The 15935-nt window shown below is 38.3% G+C and overlaps 1 protein-coding gene across 1 annotated transcript in view; it reads left to right on the top strand.

The window, feature by feature from the left end:
* The window catches only part of LOC144234479 (thrombospondin type-1 domain-containing protein 7B-like), a 252944-nt gene that overhangs the window by 214981 nt on the left and 22028 nt on the right, over positions 1-15935 (top strand). The window contains exon 10 of the mRNA XM_077767824.1: positions 14627-14772. Within this exon, the coding sequence (XP_077623950.1) occupies positions 14627-14772 (146 nt within the window). The remainder of the gene's footprint in view (positions 1-14626; positions 14773-15935) is intronic.

Here is a 15935-nt window from a genome sequence, read left to right as displayed (position 1 = left end):
ATCATCTATATTAGAAAGAATTTAGTCCCATGTTCCCAGTTCAGTGCAAGATGGTTGGCCAGCAAATATATTTTCTAGATGCCCAGTTACTCTTAGCAACAGTGCTACACTAAGGTGGAGTGAAAAGGAGTACACATCGGTGGTGAACAGATAGAAATCATTACCACAAATTCCCAAGATGCAGTGAGCAAATGATATACAGTGGCAAGGAATGAAAGGCAACTGATAGGAAGTAGGCAAATGGCTATATAGATGGCACACCAGCACGAGGCCAAAGTAGGGATCAAAACATTGTCTGTGGAAGACAGCACAGCAAGAGCATAATGGGAAAGCAAAGACCTATGGTTTAGGATATGACTCTGGTCCTGAAAAAGAGTTAGAATTTATCACAAGGTAAAAGTCAGAAAATTGGAGTAGGGCCCTAGGGGAAAATCTTGTTGTATGGTTAAGCACTAAGCAGAGGAGGAAAAGGGAAGAATTGCAGATTTCAGGAATCATGGAATCAAGATGGAATGAGGATACACCAAGATCTGCATCTGATTGTCAAATAGAAATACTTGGGAACAGATTCCTAGAAGTTCTGTGACTGGCCATTGGCATTAGTACATAGGCTTATTTCTAAGGTACTCTGAAATGAGTGTGCTGTGGTTGTAGATAATTCTCTGCCTCGGCTGGGATTGTCTGAGGAACTGAGGCAGGATGCAGCATGGAAAAGAGGCTTATCTGTGAACTCAGCTGTCAGATTTTGGAGAGGGTAGAGCTGAAAACATTAGCCAGGATTTGTATTAGGGAAATGTGGCTAAGGAAATTGAAAACTACTTCTGCAAAGAGCATCACTCACAATGAAAATGCAGGAGTCCAAATGCCCAGTAATAACATGCCATTTCCTGCACAGTTGAGAGCCTGTAAAGAACCTCAGGAAAGCAAATGGCAAATCTTAAAACCGAGATTTCAGTGACTGACCTGCTGTTCCTCAAATATTCTGATCAGCAGCATGCTATAGTTTCCAACTGGGCATCCGCTTTAAAGTTGGGTAAATCTAGGTTCAAATTGCAGCTGTTTAGGCAGATTACTTAATCTTTCTGAGTCTCAGCTTTATCTATAAAATGGAATTTATGCACTCTGGAGGAGTTTTTGGTTTGAGAGTTAAATAATATGAAGTATATGAACACCTAACACAGGAGCTGATGCACCACAGATGTTTATTTTATATTAATTTCTGTCTCCATCTTCTTAGCCCCCAGGAGTAGTAGAGAGGGTCATTGGAGACTACTTAGGATCATTTAAGTCATGTAAGGATTATTCTACAGACCTAGTCACTCTGTCTCTAAATCTCATTTCTCATCCTTTCACCCCATTCAAAATCCATACATTATGGTCACAGCATAAGTGTATTCTAAAATTGCAAATTTGAGGAATGCCTGCATGGCTCAATTCCTTTAGCAGCTGACTCTTGATTTAGGCTCAGGTCATGATCTCATGGATTGTAAGATCGAGCCCCACATCAGGCTTTGCAATAGGTGTGGAATCTGCTTAAGGTTTCTCCCTCTCCTGGGGTGCCTGAGTGGCTCAGGTAAGTGTCCAACTTTGGCTCAATCATGATCTCACAGTCTGTGAGTTCAAGCCCTGTGTTAGGCTCTATGCTGACAGCTCAGAACCTGGAGCCTGCTTCAGATTCTGTGTCTCCCTGTCTCTGCCCCTCCCCTGCTCTCTCTCTCTCTCTCTCAAAAATATATAAACATTAAAAAAAGTTCTCCCCCTTGCCCCCTTCCCCCACCCGTGTGTGTGTGTGTGCGTACACGCACGTGTGCACGTGACACACACTGTCTCTCAAATCAAAATGCAAATTTCAACAATTGTTTTCCTATTGACTTAAGAGTAATTTATTCATTAGACAAATACCCATGTGCCAGTAACTGAGTGACAGGAGACCATAAACAATCAAATAGGTAATATTATATGTTGATGAGTTCCTGAAGACTTACACAAATGAGAGGTGTTTTTCACATTAGTGCTGTCTTTAGTCAGAACAACTGGTTGCCCCTCTGTCCAGCAGTGACTCATCCTGGTTATTCTACAACTGTAAGAGCTGTAGTTTCATCCTCACAGGTCTCTGGGAGGTGTAACTATTACAGTAGTAAAGGATAGTATGGAAAAGTAGAGAAAGGATGAGGCCTATACTGCAGCATGATCTGCGAGGACCTGTGGGATCTCATCTGAGCCTGCCTCTCTATTCCCATCACCCTCCACTGGCACATGGGCACTATCTGCTCTAATACAGCATATTTCAGTCACATCCCTGAATGTGTGCTTCTCCGCCCACTGGCCCTTTTCCTAGTGTGGAACATCCTACCATCACCCCACTTCTGCCTTCTACTACTCTTAAACTGTATGCATCAAATCAGTTGCTATGTCTGTATGTCTGAGGAGCCAAAGACCCTCTTTGGGATCTTCATGTGTGAATCTCCTCAGTTCCCATGAGCACAGTTCATGGCACATCGGAGGAATTTCACTTAATATCTGTCATTGCCCAGGTGTTTCTGGATCACAGAGAAAGCCGGAAATGGAATAGGCCACAGAGTAGATCACTAGCCCAAAGGCAGCCACCCCCTTGCCAGCGGCTATTTTCCTGGCCCTCCAACTAAATGCCTAGGTCTTAGGTACGTTACCTGAGAACATATTCAATGCAAACGAATCAGATCAGTTTATTATTATTTTTGCCTGGCAGTCCTAACTCTGCCACTATACCAAGTCAGGGAAACATGACAGATCTCCATGTTGTGCTAATATAATATCTTTACAAATAAGACTCCCATTTGTAAGTTCAGCATTAAAGTATTTAACTTTTCAAGCAGTTCTGTTATTTCTGTGAACTTACCAGACCCTGTTTGTCTATTAGAAATACAAAAACAAACAAATGAAAAACCTTTCCAAATCTGAATCCAGCTCTTGGAGAAGTCTAGGTAATTTGAGTTTGAACTTAAAATCACCTTTTCTAAGCTGTAGAATAATAAGGAGAAACAATCAAAGATTTCCTAAGGAATTCATTGTGTGAACTAAGTTACCAGTGGGATTAGGGAAGGAATGTTAACTACTTGGAGAAATCAAGTTGCATCAAGTACTTGAAAGTCATCTAAATAGTATCCATTGACATTCAATATAGCACTGGTTACAAATCACTGCTAGGTACTTTCTAAGGGTCCATTAGGACTTCTTGGAAATCCTTTCTTGACCTTTAGATGTCTTGATCTCCTGAACTGTCAGATGTAAAAATAATCTTTTTAAGAAAACTATTCCATAATCCTGGTATCTGTCAAACCCCCCAGTGATCTAAATATGAATGTTTTCCATTGTTCCTTTATTCATTCAACAAGGATTTGTAAAGTTTACACCTATTATCCTGACACCTAACAAGTGTCCTCTTTCATTGTCAACAGTGACAATGTGAAAAATAAATTATATGGTGAGCATGCTATTTAGATGTCTGTTCTTGAAGGCAGGACTGTAGAAGTGTATTCATATGTTTTACAAATATACCCATCGGATGCTTTCTGAGTGTCAGACATTCTCCCAAAAGCTGAAGCTACGCTGTGTATGGAACAGATTGGATCCCAGGCAAAGTCCCCTGACATTTAAAGTCCCACTGAATCCAGTGAAAAATTGGATGCTGATAACAAGACAGATAGCAAATAAACAAGAAAATAAACACAAAAATAACAGATGTCCGCAATGAAACCAATAATGAAACCAAAACAGATCATGAGATGGAGAATAAGTAGAAACAACAAGTATTTTGCAAGGGAGTGAGGGATGGGGGAGAAAGCCACTGAAGAGCTGATATTTATGTCAAAATTGAATGACAAGTCCCCATAGCTCTTATAACTAGTATTTTCTTTATTAGCTCTTACTCAATTTCACAAGCATTTTTTAACTACCTGTTATATTCCAGCCTCTATGTCAGGACCTACAAACAAAAACCTCAGAATAAGTATTTTTCTAATTATATTTTGCATGATTTCAATCTTAAGAAAAATAAATTGATCAGTACAGAGAAGAATAGGATACATGGCTCTTGAATTTTTAAGCACCCTCCCTCAGGATGTTGCTGAGACCACCTTTGTGGTTACATTATACCCAACAGCCCCAAAACTTCTCCCCGACTCCACTTAAAGCACCACTCTTCCCTGACCATCACCTGCCCCGCCACAGGCAGACAGTAAGTGTTTCCAAAATGAGAGAATCATGTATTTAGATCATGCCTTAATTCTCGCACAGCACAACCTAAAAGCAGTAAGCAAACAGCGATAATCAAAAGCAAAAATGTATGGCACAGATGAACGTGTTTCTTAAAAGAGATCAAACGCTGGAGCTGAAAAGGTTGGAAATTATATCATTGAAAAGCATCTGTGCCTCGTCTCTTCTGAGACAGCATGCCGGCAGCTGTCTTTTGTTAGCCGCTTTCGAGTTTCCCACTGGTGGCGGCAATGGGGCAGAAATCACGAGAGGAGATAGTCTATTTAGTCACATTAAAGTGGGCAAGCAAGTTGCATGGGAGTCTGACTCCATCACCTGTGGCTCTCAGCTGACTTGTTTATCAAAGGCAAAAAAGTTCACACGATTGTCTCAGTTTATGAATTCACAGGCTGTCAGGCCAGCACCAGTGTGCCGGATGCCCTGGCTACTTCCCCATGAGCCACACTTGGCCGTCAAACCCCCAGAACTACATTGATCTGGGGAGAGATATTCAAATGAGCTCTTTCTCTATTTTCCAAGGGTCTGGATTACCTCTTTAATGTACACCTGATGCTTCACATAAACTTTCTAATTGTGTTAAAGAATTCAAGGTCAGAACAGTGTGAATCTAATTTATTTCACCTTAGAGACTGATTCTAAGCTTCCACTAAGGGATCTTTTTAGATAGATTTCAAAGATCAAAGCTTGTAATAGAAGAGCTTAATATTTGGATTAGTCATGTTCTTTGTTGAATTTTCATCGGTTCAGTGGAATGTAGAACTCCCTAAATTTAGCATATCATGAATTATTCATAACTATTATTTAACCAATAATATTCTAAGAATATTATTAATCTCAAACTGATTTTTTCCTATTTCATACTTTTAATTCAATGTATATGAGTTTATATTTTCTATTTTATGTAATGCAGCCTGACTTTGTGTCTCCCAAATGGCATATAATTTTTCTGTCAACTCAAGCCTATGAAGAAAGAAATAATTTTTTACTTATAATAATTTATTTATAATAGTTAACTCCAAAATACCACAACTTTGTGATTTCCAGCATTTTTTTTTTCCTTTAAGCAAAGGTAAGCTGGTAACCTTCCTTTTTAGTGTCTAATCACACTGTGATCAGTGCGGTATCCTTGAGCAGGCACTGTCTAATAGTTATAACAATTCAAAATTATTATGTCAAGTAATTAGGTCCTATGACATGAATATAAGAAGCTAGTTAGAAAATTATAGAATGGGAAAAACCAAAGACCAGACAAGAAACCAGAAGATGTAGGTTTTCAAGCTGGTTTTTCTAATGGCAAGTTGGAGGACTTTAAACTAGTCTTTGCGGAACTCACACTATTTACCTGTAAACTGATGAAATGTTAGACATTTTATTTGTAACATGTATTGGTCAATAGCACACTTACTGGAACTAGGAGTATTTTTTAACTTTTACAACAGTACTATAAAGTACAGGTATAACTTTACATGTGAGGTGACAAGCAATTAAGTAATCTGCTCAAGGTCATGCAGCTTGTCCATTATGGAGGAAAGATATGAACATATGTTCAGGTGTCCCCAAAGCCCCATTTTGCCCCTTTGCATCTGACACTGTACTTGTAAATGTTCATGTTGTATACATGGCCCTGTGTTGGGTGCTATATCACTTTATAAAAATTCTCATAATATATAGGTATATTTAAAAATAAGCAGAAGAAATGGACCTCAGATTAGAACACAAAGGGCAGGGGTGCACAGGTGGCTCAGTTGGTTAAGCATCCAACTTTGGCTCAGGTCATGATCTTGCAGCCTGTGGGTTTGAGTGCTTCGTTGGGCTCTGTGCTGACAGCTGAGAGCCTGAAGCCTGCTTAAGATTCTGTGTCTTCCTCTCTGTTTGTCTTCCCTGCTCACACTCTGTCTCCCACTCTCTCAAAAATAAACAAAGATTTTGCACATATAGGAGGATTAGGAGGAACTTAACGGAGGACCATGGGGGAGAAGAAGGGGAAAAACAGTTGGGGAGAGAGAGGGAGGCAAACCATGAGAGACTCTTGAATACTGAGAACAAACTGAGAGCTAATGGGGGTGAAGGGGAAAGGGAGTGATGAGCATGGAGGAGGGCACTTGTGGGAATGAGCACTGGGTGTTATATGGAAACCAACTTGACAATAAACTTTTTTTTTTAATGTTTTATTTATTTCTAGGAGAGAGAGAGAGACAGCGTGAGCAGGGGAGGGTCAGAGAGAGAGGGAGTCACAGACTGAAACAGGCTCCAGGCCCCGAGCTGGCAGTCAGCACAGGGCCCGACGCGGGGCTCGAACCCACGAACCGCGAGATCATGACCTAAGTGAAAGTCGGACGCTTAACCGACTAAGCCACCCAGGCGCCCCGACAATAAACTATTAAAAAAATAAAAAATAAATGAATATTTTAAAAAATTTAAAGAACACAAAGGGCAGTAAGTGCTTTAAGAAGTCCCTCTGAATTTTCAGCCTCCTAAATATTTACTTGTTTCATAGTCAGTAATGTTGCATATTATCTAGTTTGTCTAATTGGAATATAGCTGTAGGGAGCCAATGTTATAGATGGGAAATGTGTGACTCTGATGGACAGAGTAGCTGCAAGATGCCAAAGTCACTCTCTTTATCCTTTTCCTCTTGCATCACATGGGGAGATCTTTATCGGGGTATTTCTGCTGTACCTAGGTTTTTACAGTGGTCCACCAAGTTTTGTTAGCTTTTAATGGGACTGAATGTGATTGTTGAGAGTAGCCCTAGTGATAAGTGGCTAGAACACACTACAGAGAAGTCTGGAGCTCTTTATTGCCAAGTAAAGCCAAAGGTGCCTAATCTTCTATTCTTGGAAGACCTACTGCAATCCATGATACCATAGTCCTCTCTTGATCTCTAAACCGTGATCTTCTTACTTTCTTGCTTAGCTGACTTCAGTCCCAGATAGATGGTCATGGCTCAGACTAGTCTGTTTTACTGTGAAAGGTTTATGGAATCTTTATCTTACCTAAATTGAGTGTTCTCTAGGATGACAGGTACCTGGGTGCCTGAAGCAATTTTCAGAAAGGCCAAGGAATCCCTCTGTAAGGGAAACCCTTGCACCATGGCTCTGAATGCAGAAGAGTTTATCTTCCATTTCTAACAAAGCCAAACATAGGCCAAAGATCAGTCTTTAAGGTGAAGATTGGGACCGAGGTTTTTACTCACGCTGCTACATTAGAAAATAACACTGATCCTTGGGGCTGGGTGGCTCAGTTGGTTGAGTGTCCGGCCTCAGCTCAGGTCATGATCTCACAGCTTGTGAGTTCAAGCTCCACATAGGGTTCTGTGCTGACAGCTCAGAGCCTGGAGCCTGTTTCAGGTACTATGTCTCCCTCTCTCTCTGTTCCTCTTCTACTCTCTCCCTCTCTCAAAAATAAACATTAAAATTTAAGAAAAAGAGCATTGACCCCAAATCCATGTCCACCAGAGGGTATATTTAAAACAAAGTTTACACTTAAATTTGGATAAAAAATGTGGGCAATATTGTTTTAACTTTTTATTTTAAGTAAACTCCACACCACATGTGGGGCTCGAACTCACAACCCTGACATCAGGAATCATAAGCACTACTGATTGAGCCAACTCCATGCCTCTAGATGATATTTGTTAAGAGAATTAAGTAGTAGATTCCAGTATAAAGATCCTTATGAAATCAACTGAACATTTTATTTATTTATTTATTTTATATTTATTTATTTTTGAGAGACAGGGAGAGACAGAGCACAAGTGGGGGAGGGGCAGAGAGAGAGGGAGACACAGAATCTGAAGCAGGCTCCAAGGTCTGAGCTGACAGCACAGAGCCCCATGTGGGGCTCAAACTCATAAACCATGAGATCATGACCTGAGCTGAAGTCGGACACTTAACCAACTGAGCCACCCAGGCACCCCCAACTGAACATTTTAGACAATGTAACTTGTCATGATTTCAGAAATTTACTGACAAATACCCAAAATCAAATAAAGAGCTATCAGAGTGGAAGGTGTTAATACTACAATTTTAATCACTTTTTACTAAAGGAAAATATAAGTGAATGCAAATAGCACATTTATTGTAGAGGGTAGACCTAAGTACACATCTCAGACTTGTCCAAGTGGCCTAGCAATTACAGGGTAGCATCTGATACATGTTTTGGACCAGATGAGATCCTTGCAAAGCACATGCTTTTGNAAAAAAAAAAAAAAAAAAAATTTCTCTGAGCTTCAATTTATGAACTGAGAGTTTTAATAATTGTGTCTGAAGCAGAGTCTGAGATCGGGACTCTTGTTGATTTATTTGAGGGTAGCAGGGAGAACAGGTGCTCTTGGGGGAATAGGAGCAAAGCAAGCAGAAGGAAGGGAAAAGAATGAAGCAAGAATATTCTAGATCATCTCTGTATCATAGCATATTGTATTCACTTAAGTAATTTAGTCCCTTCCTCCATATTAAGAAAGGAGACATTTTAATGACAAAAGGTGTTCTACAATAAATTGCTTTAACCAGAGACATATGTGATTAAAATTGATTAATAGATTTGCATGACCAGCTCTTAATGAGGTTTTTAAGTATCCCCTTATTTCTTTATCATTTATTTTGTCATCTGCTAGAATTTGCTACTACTAACCTTAGGTAGTAGGCACCAAAAGCTCAAGGATAAATACACAAGAGGAAATACTTAAAAACGGAAACATTGTACTCAGTACATTGACCCCATCCATGGCTAACCCCTTATAGATGTCAGCTCTATTAAGATCAACCTTGCCAACAATGTGCATATGCCTAGAAAATTCAAATCCTGTTCAAAAGAAATAATGCCATGGTGGAAATAAAACCAGTCCTAATATTCAGACAACATGGTAGAAGCACAAAGTGACTTTATCTACTACTGTTTACACATCTGCAGTGAATCAGGGTTTATGGATATGTTCATCTAAATTGCTCTACTTGAATGAACCATTTAAGGTTAAATGGGTATATTCTTTATTGTTTTATTATTCTTGTATTTCCTTTTCCACTTTCCCCTACATACATACTTTGCACTGTTTGTCTAGGTCATATTCAAACTGTCCAGAGTTGGTGTCAAGACCATAATGTTCAGTTAATCCAATGACTATGTGTCAGGGACACAGAAGAACTGTTGTTTAAAGCATGCCACTGTAAAGGTACATGGTGGCTCACTCCTCATATCAGAAAGTATGGTCAGAGAACCATTGCATTTGACCCCATTTTCTTTTATGAATATACAAATTGACACATATTTGAACAGATTTGAGAGCTTTTTTACTGCTTTAATCTTCCACATCCCCTTTGTCAATGGAACCTCAGAGTAAAGTCTGAAGACTGCTGAGTTCAATAGAAGTGTAATCTGGTCTCCTATGCTTTTAATCTATATGCAGCTTTCAGTATAGGTGTGTGTGTGTGTGTGTGTGTGTGTGTGTGTGTGTGTTACAACTCATATGCTTCATTGTTTTTTCTTTTCTTTTTTCTTCTGGAGTTCCTTCCATGTACTTCATTTTCCTTTGCCAATTATTGCCTATTTAACTGTAGGCCCAATATCACTGTTGCTTATAATGAGTTTCCAAAATTCCTTAAGGGGGAGAGGAAAAGGCTCAGTGAAAATTCCTAGAAAATTTACCCTACTGTAATCTGACTCTATTAAATTGAAAACATATTTTATAAGGGAGTGCTTTTCTCTCTTTTATAGTTTGAAGAGTAGTCCATTTCTATTTCTACATCTCATTGGCACTGCTCCTAAAGCATCTTGTCTAATTACTATTGAATTAAGGTTCCAAATAGATTCCAAGTCCTATATCTTATACTTTTGTTGATGAACATAAATCCAAACAAGAGGAGTCCAACACAGTGTCCAAGAAAATCCCATTTTCAGATCTGAAGCATCAGGATATGTGTGGTAGCAGCCTTCACTCTCACTCTCAGAGCAGAAGGAATCCAAGCTAGAGTGGAAGGGGTTGAGTGAATTGGGACCAGGCTGAATCATTAGGAATTTCATAGTTATATATATGCACTTTATATCATAATCCGAATAGAATAAGGGAGAGGCAGCCACGAATGGATACAAAATAGTGGTTAAAATAAATGATTAAAAATAGAAGTTTTAACAGCCATCAACTATATTTTTGATACATTGTTAAGGTGGCTTATATATGGTGTTTTTTGATTGATATAACCAACATGAGATGACTCTAAGGAATCTTCATCATCTCAGGATTTTTCACCTGAATCAGCATAATTATGAACTCTGAAGGAAGCCAGACCCCTTTATAATATCAAAACTTCACTAATGCACTGACCATTTATGAAGCTATCCCCCAATCAATGACCTTTCTCCACTGATTCATGTTCTGTCATTGCATCAGAGTATTTGTGGGTTGGGCTCTAGCTGCAAATGGAGTTATGTACCCATGACAAAGGGAATACAAAATGCACCAATCTGTACACCAAAGCTTAACTGGAGCTCTTGAGAAAATTGGTGAAAAGTGAGGCGAAATTCAAAGACTCTAATGATCAAACTGCAAAGCCAGGCATGAAACAATGCACCTTTTATAGAATAAACATCACATTATATAAGAAGTATCAATAGCTGATTTATCATTTGTCCTAATAATGATTGCATGGTTGCCATTTTCATCTACATGGTAGTTGATAATAGATCAAATAAAACCACTTCCATACCTTTCAGTTCCAGAAAAAGTCCCATGTAGACATTTTTTTATTATTTATTAAAAATAATTTGATTCCCATTTAAACAGATTCATTTTTAAGTGGCATTTTCCTCCGCATGAGTTATCCTCAGATAATAAGGACTTTTTGTATATTTCACAGAAGAGGAAATTCGTGCTCAGAGGAGTTAAAGTACTTCCATGTAGTCACATCATTTACGAGCTGTTAATTTGAGAGACCTGTTTTCAACCAGAGAATTTTGATGCCAACTCCAGGTTTCTTTTCACTGCACATCAGCTATTTTAAAATTCTCTTTCTTTTATATTCTATATCACATTGTAATGTTAAACATCTTTAACTTGGCCACGTTTTTACTTTCCCCCTTCACATGAAAATTCACTATTGTCAAAACCATTTCTTTTGGCTTTTCATTTTAGGGGTTCTTTTTGGAATAGTTATTGTTGAGAGATATTGCTTGTTTGAACATTCCATCCATTCTGATGTTTGGAATCCAGGCAACTTTAGACTACTAACCATTGGAGATGGTGGGTCTCTTTGTTGACACCATCTGTATACCATGTAGCTAAATTTAATATTTACAACTTCAAGATGTGTGAAAGAGTGCCTAATTTGAGAGGTACTTTCTTTGCTTATTTAATTTATACAACCAAAATCCCTGACTTAAAAAGAAAAAAGAAACTGAATAAAAGATATCAAGTGCCCCACAGAAACCTTTTGCACATTCATGCATTCATTAGCAACATTTTTCTCATTGAACTTTAATACTAGCTACTTAAACATGACAATATACTTCAAAATGTAGGATTATTATGTGCTCCTTGATTTTAAAATGTTCTTGGTAGTAAGTGGCAATATTTAAAAATACTATTTTTCCATTAGGATAACAAAAGGTGGAGAAATCATATGGCTGTGCTTACAATGAATGGTTTTAAGACTTCATTATTTCAAAAAGTAATAGCATCATTTTTTTTCTGTTGAATACTTTAGGTTCCCCTCCTCAACACATACACCTCTGTGTCCAGCAAAAGATATCTGTCACTTTAATAGAAATAAATGAAGCGGTTCTAAAGTAATGGCCATCTGCATGCCATCAATTCAAGAACAAACTTGAAATTATTTGGTTATACTGAAACAGAGCCTCTTTAGCTGTGATAAAGGCAATGCTGCATTTTTTTATTCTTACATTTGATAGAATAGAATGGAATTATAATGGCATTTAGGGTAATAAGCATTAGGCCAAGAGAATAAATATAATGACCATTATAAAAACTGAAGAGTATTTAAGCAAGAATTAATATAAAATACCATATGTATTCGCCAAGCAGAGACAACATTTCATATGAATGATGTCTAACTAGCATTACTTGATTTAAGTGATGCTGGGTAGAACATCATGTCAAAAATGCACGGTCTGCATGGCAACTCAGCACCCAAGAAGAATGGGTAGATTCTGTTATTCAGTAAGCACATGTTATTGTTGACTAAAGTTTTACTGACATCCAAAGTTCCTTTTATGTTTTGCATAACAGACAGTGGTAAGTAGCTCTCCTTGCTCTCTCAACTCAGGGCTAATACAATAACCTCTGTAGCAAAACGTTCTGGGTTTGAATTTTGTTCTGCAGCGTACTAGTTTTTTTGATCTTAGACATGTGACTTAAACTCTGCCTCATTTCCTTTATCCACAATATGGGAAATAATAGAATTTTCCTTTAGGGTTGTTATGACTCTTCATTATATAAGTATCTAGAATAGTGCCTTAGTATATGGTACCTGGTCAATAATTGTGTTGATATATCATCATACATTTTCAGATACCAAATACCACATAGACAATTTATGAAAATATGAATTGCACAAATATTCAGTTAGTACTTAATGTGAAATTAAGTATGAAATACCATGTTAGGGATGGAAGCCCAAACCTCAAGGAATAGAGAATGCAGTGATTAGAACTTCCTAGTTTTCTTCAAAAGGTCTTCTCAAAGAAAGTTGACAACAAAACTTATAATATGCTCGTGGTCAGTAAGAGGTCTAGTCCACTGAAAGGTGAGTCACATTTACATGTCCCTGAACTTGAGGGCATCTGAGAATTATTCCCAACAAGGGCTTTCAAGTGAATTGTGTTAAAGTCATCACTTGGTTTCCATTTTTTTAATTATTATTATTTTAGAGAGGGGGTAGGGGGGAAGGGCAGAGGGAGAGAGAGAGAAAATCTTAAAAGGCTTAGCATGAAGCCCAAGCTGGATGCATCTCAGGACCTGAACTGAAATCAAGAGTCATGGTCAAATGCTCAATGGACTGAGCCATCCAGGCACCCCCTAGCTTTCCCTTTTTCTTAACATACAAATCTGGAATCTTTGGCATTGACTAAAAGACCCCATTTAAATAGCTTTAATAGCATTGGCTCAACCTGTTCTTCTTCTGGTTCTCTCTGTTCCAGCCACTTTGGCTTTCTGTCAGTTCTTCAAACATGTTTTGCTCCTTTGCATCTCATGACTTCTTCAAATGCCCTTTCTTCAGCATGAGACACTTTGTGTATATCCTGTCTGGCTGACTCCTTCAGATTTCTACTTAAAGGTCAACTGTTCATGGAAACGTTCTCTGATTCCTTCCCAGACTGGCGTATATATGTATATATATATATATATGCCTGTAACATGCTCTCACAGAACCCTGCTTTTCTTTTTATCACAAATACAATTACACAGTTAACTTTATAACAGCAGTGGAAAGACATCATAGTCACAGATAACAGTAATGAAACTATCCACACATAGTACCTCATCAACAAAGAAGAGTAAGGACAGGAGTGAGTCCAGGAGAGAGCAGGAAATACAGACATTTACATTCTGTCCGCTCTTCCCCTTCAGCAGGCTTATGACCTGAGACCCATGAGTGGCCATAAAATGACATGGGAGCTCTGCTCTTTCCTTGGTTGTTCCCATTAACCAATTTTCTTTGTTGATAAAATGGAATGCCAATATTTGAACATGTTTTTCAAACATCATGCCTCCTTCACACAAGCCAACATCATCATCTAGGGCTCAGTTAAAAAAAGAATTTGGCCCTAAACTGTAAGAAAATTATCCATGTTGAATTAATTGAAAGACACTCTGGAGATCTTGGGGTGGCACCTTCCTAGGGAATTTTCTAAGGTAATTTGGGTCGTGTGCACTTTTTGCCCTACTTGCTAGTTTACAACCTAACAATAAAGATGCAATTCTATTTTTAATATTTCTAATCTTGGCCTAAAGTACAAGGTCTAAAAGGGTGGAAGCTACCTCAATTTCATCACTGTATCCCTGGCACACAGCAGGATGCCTGGATCACACTGGAGCTTAATAAATATTTATTGAATTAATTAACATTCCACCAGTGTTTATAGGATCAGTCTATTTGGGCAATGATACAGTTTGGAGTTAGGAAGACTAAAGAAGTAGAAGGCAGACAGAACTCCAGAACCTTACACATTATGCAGACTTTATAGAACCTGCATGCCCATAGAAACCTAAACTAAAATAGCAGAAAAACTGAGAGCCAGACATGACAAAGTTCAGTATATTTTAATGAAGACTTATGTATGGAAGGCAACATTCTGTCTTTTAATTCGCTTTCTAAGCCAGCCTATAAACATAAAGCTAACACCTTCCTTATCATTTTAGGTCGAATGAGCCGGACTCGATTTATCATTATGCCAACCCAAGGAGAAGGACGGCCATGCCCCACAGAGCTTACCCAGCAGAAAACCTGCCCAGTGATGCCCTGCTACAGCTGGGTCCTTGGCAACTGGGCTGCATGCAAATTGGAGGTAGGTCATGCAATGATACTTAAAGAAATCTTCTCAGTATGCCTAAAGCATCTGTCTGGTCAACCTGTGTGCTGATGGAATAAATTTCACAGCACCAGGGGATTGGTACAATGTATTTTTATTCAGTAGAGCACGTGCAAAAATACGACCAAATGACTTAAACCTCATGCCAAGTGTTGTTGCTAGGAAAAGAGCCATTCATTAGTCACTGGTTCTAAAAGGGTCATGGGACTTTCACTCTCTTAGGCATTCTCAAGAATACCATGCGATGTTCCCGGCTTATTGAAAATATGAAAGCATTATTTAATTAGGCAAAACCCTGATGCTACGGAAATGCACAGCTTGCTGTGGACTGTATTTCTTAAAGATGTACTTTTAGGCTTAGACAAAATCTTGCATATGGGCAGAAAACCAAAAGTGTATGAAAGTTATATTTTAACATTATTACACGAACCAAGGTTACTACATTTTCCTCAATGATTACTTTTTTATTGACCTGAAATAGAAATGCCTAGCAACATCATCATATATCATATACCCAGAGCTTTTGCTGGATCAGCAAAGATCTCCTACTGCATTTTCTCTCTGGTTTCTAATGTAAGAAAAGCACATTGATTTCTTTTTATTCTCTTGTTTTACTAGCTTTTCCTTCAGTTCATATTCCAAAGCACATTTTAATTAGGTGACAATAATTATGATTAAGCATTAGGACATCTGCAGAGTCTTCTCATAGAGATGTTTAGTGTTCCTGTCAGGATGACATTGTCATGTAGCATTACTACCTTGCAGAAGTTAAATGCCCATGTATTTTAATAAGTCCCAGAGGAACAAAACTGTGTGGTACATTTGTTCAGTCTCCTTTTTACAGAAAATAAGATAACTGTGCTCATTAATTCAATAGTAACCTAACATTAGTGAATCTGAATACTTTTGCCTACTAGTCTAAAATCTTCTTTTCTAAATCTGAAGCAATTTTTACATGCTGCTTGGAATCACAATAAAAAATGGGAGGAATAGTTTTTCTTGTAATTGTGATAACTGTTGACAGAGTAGAGAAAATAAACTCAAAGAACTCAGGAACCCACTGAAGGGGAAGAGAGAAAAGTTAGCAGGGGGAGGACTGAGAGAGCCCACGCTCCAAGTCTCGCCAGGCATACAACTAC

The sequence above is a fragment of the Crocuta crocuta genome, unplaced genomic scaffold (genome assembly GCF_008692635.1).
Source record: "Crocuta crocuta isolate KB4526 unplaced genomic scaffold, BGI_CrCroc_1.0 scaffold154, whole genome shotgun sequence".
Classification (NCBI taxonomy): Eukaryota; Metazoa; Chordata; class Mammalia; order Carnivora; family Hyaenidae; genus Crocuta; species Crocuta crocuta.
This window is presented reverse-complemented; position numbering and strand designations above follow the sequence as displayed.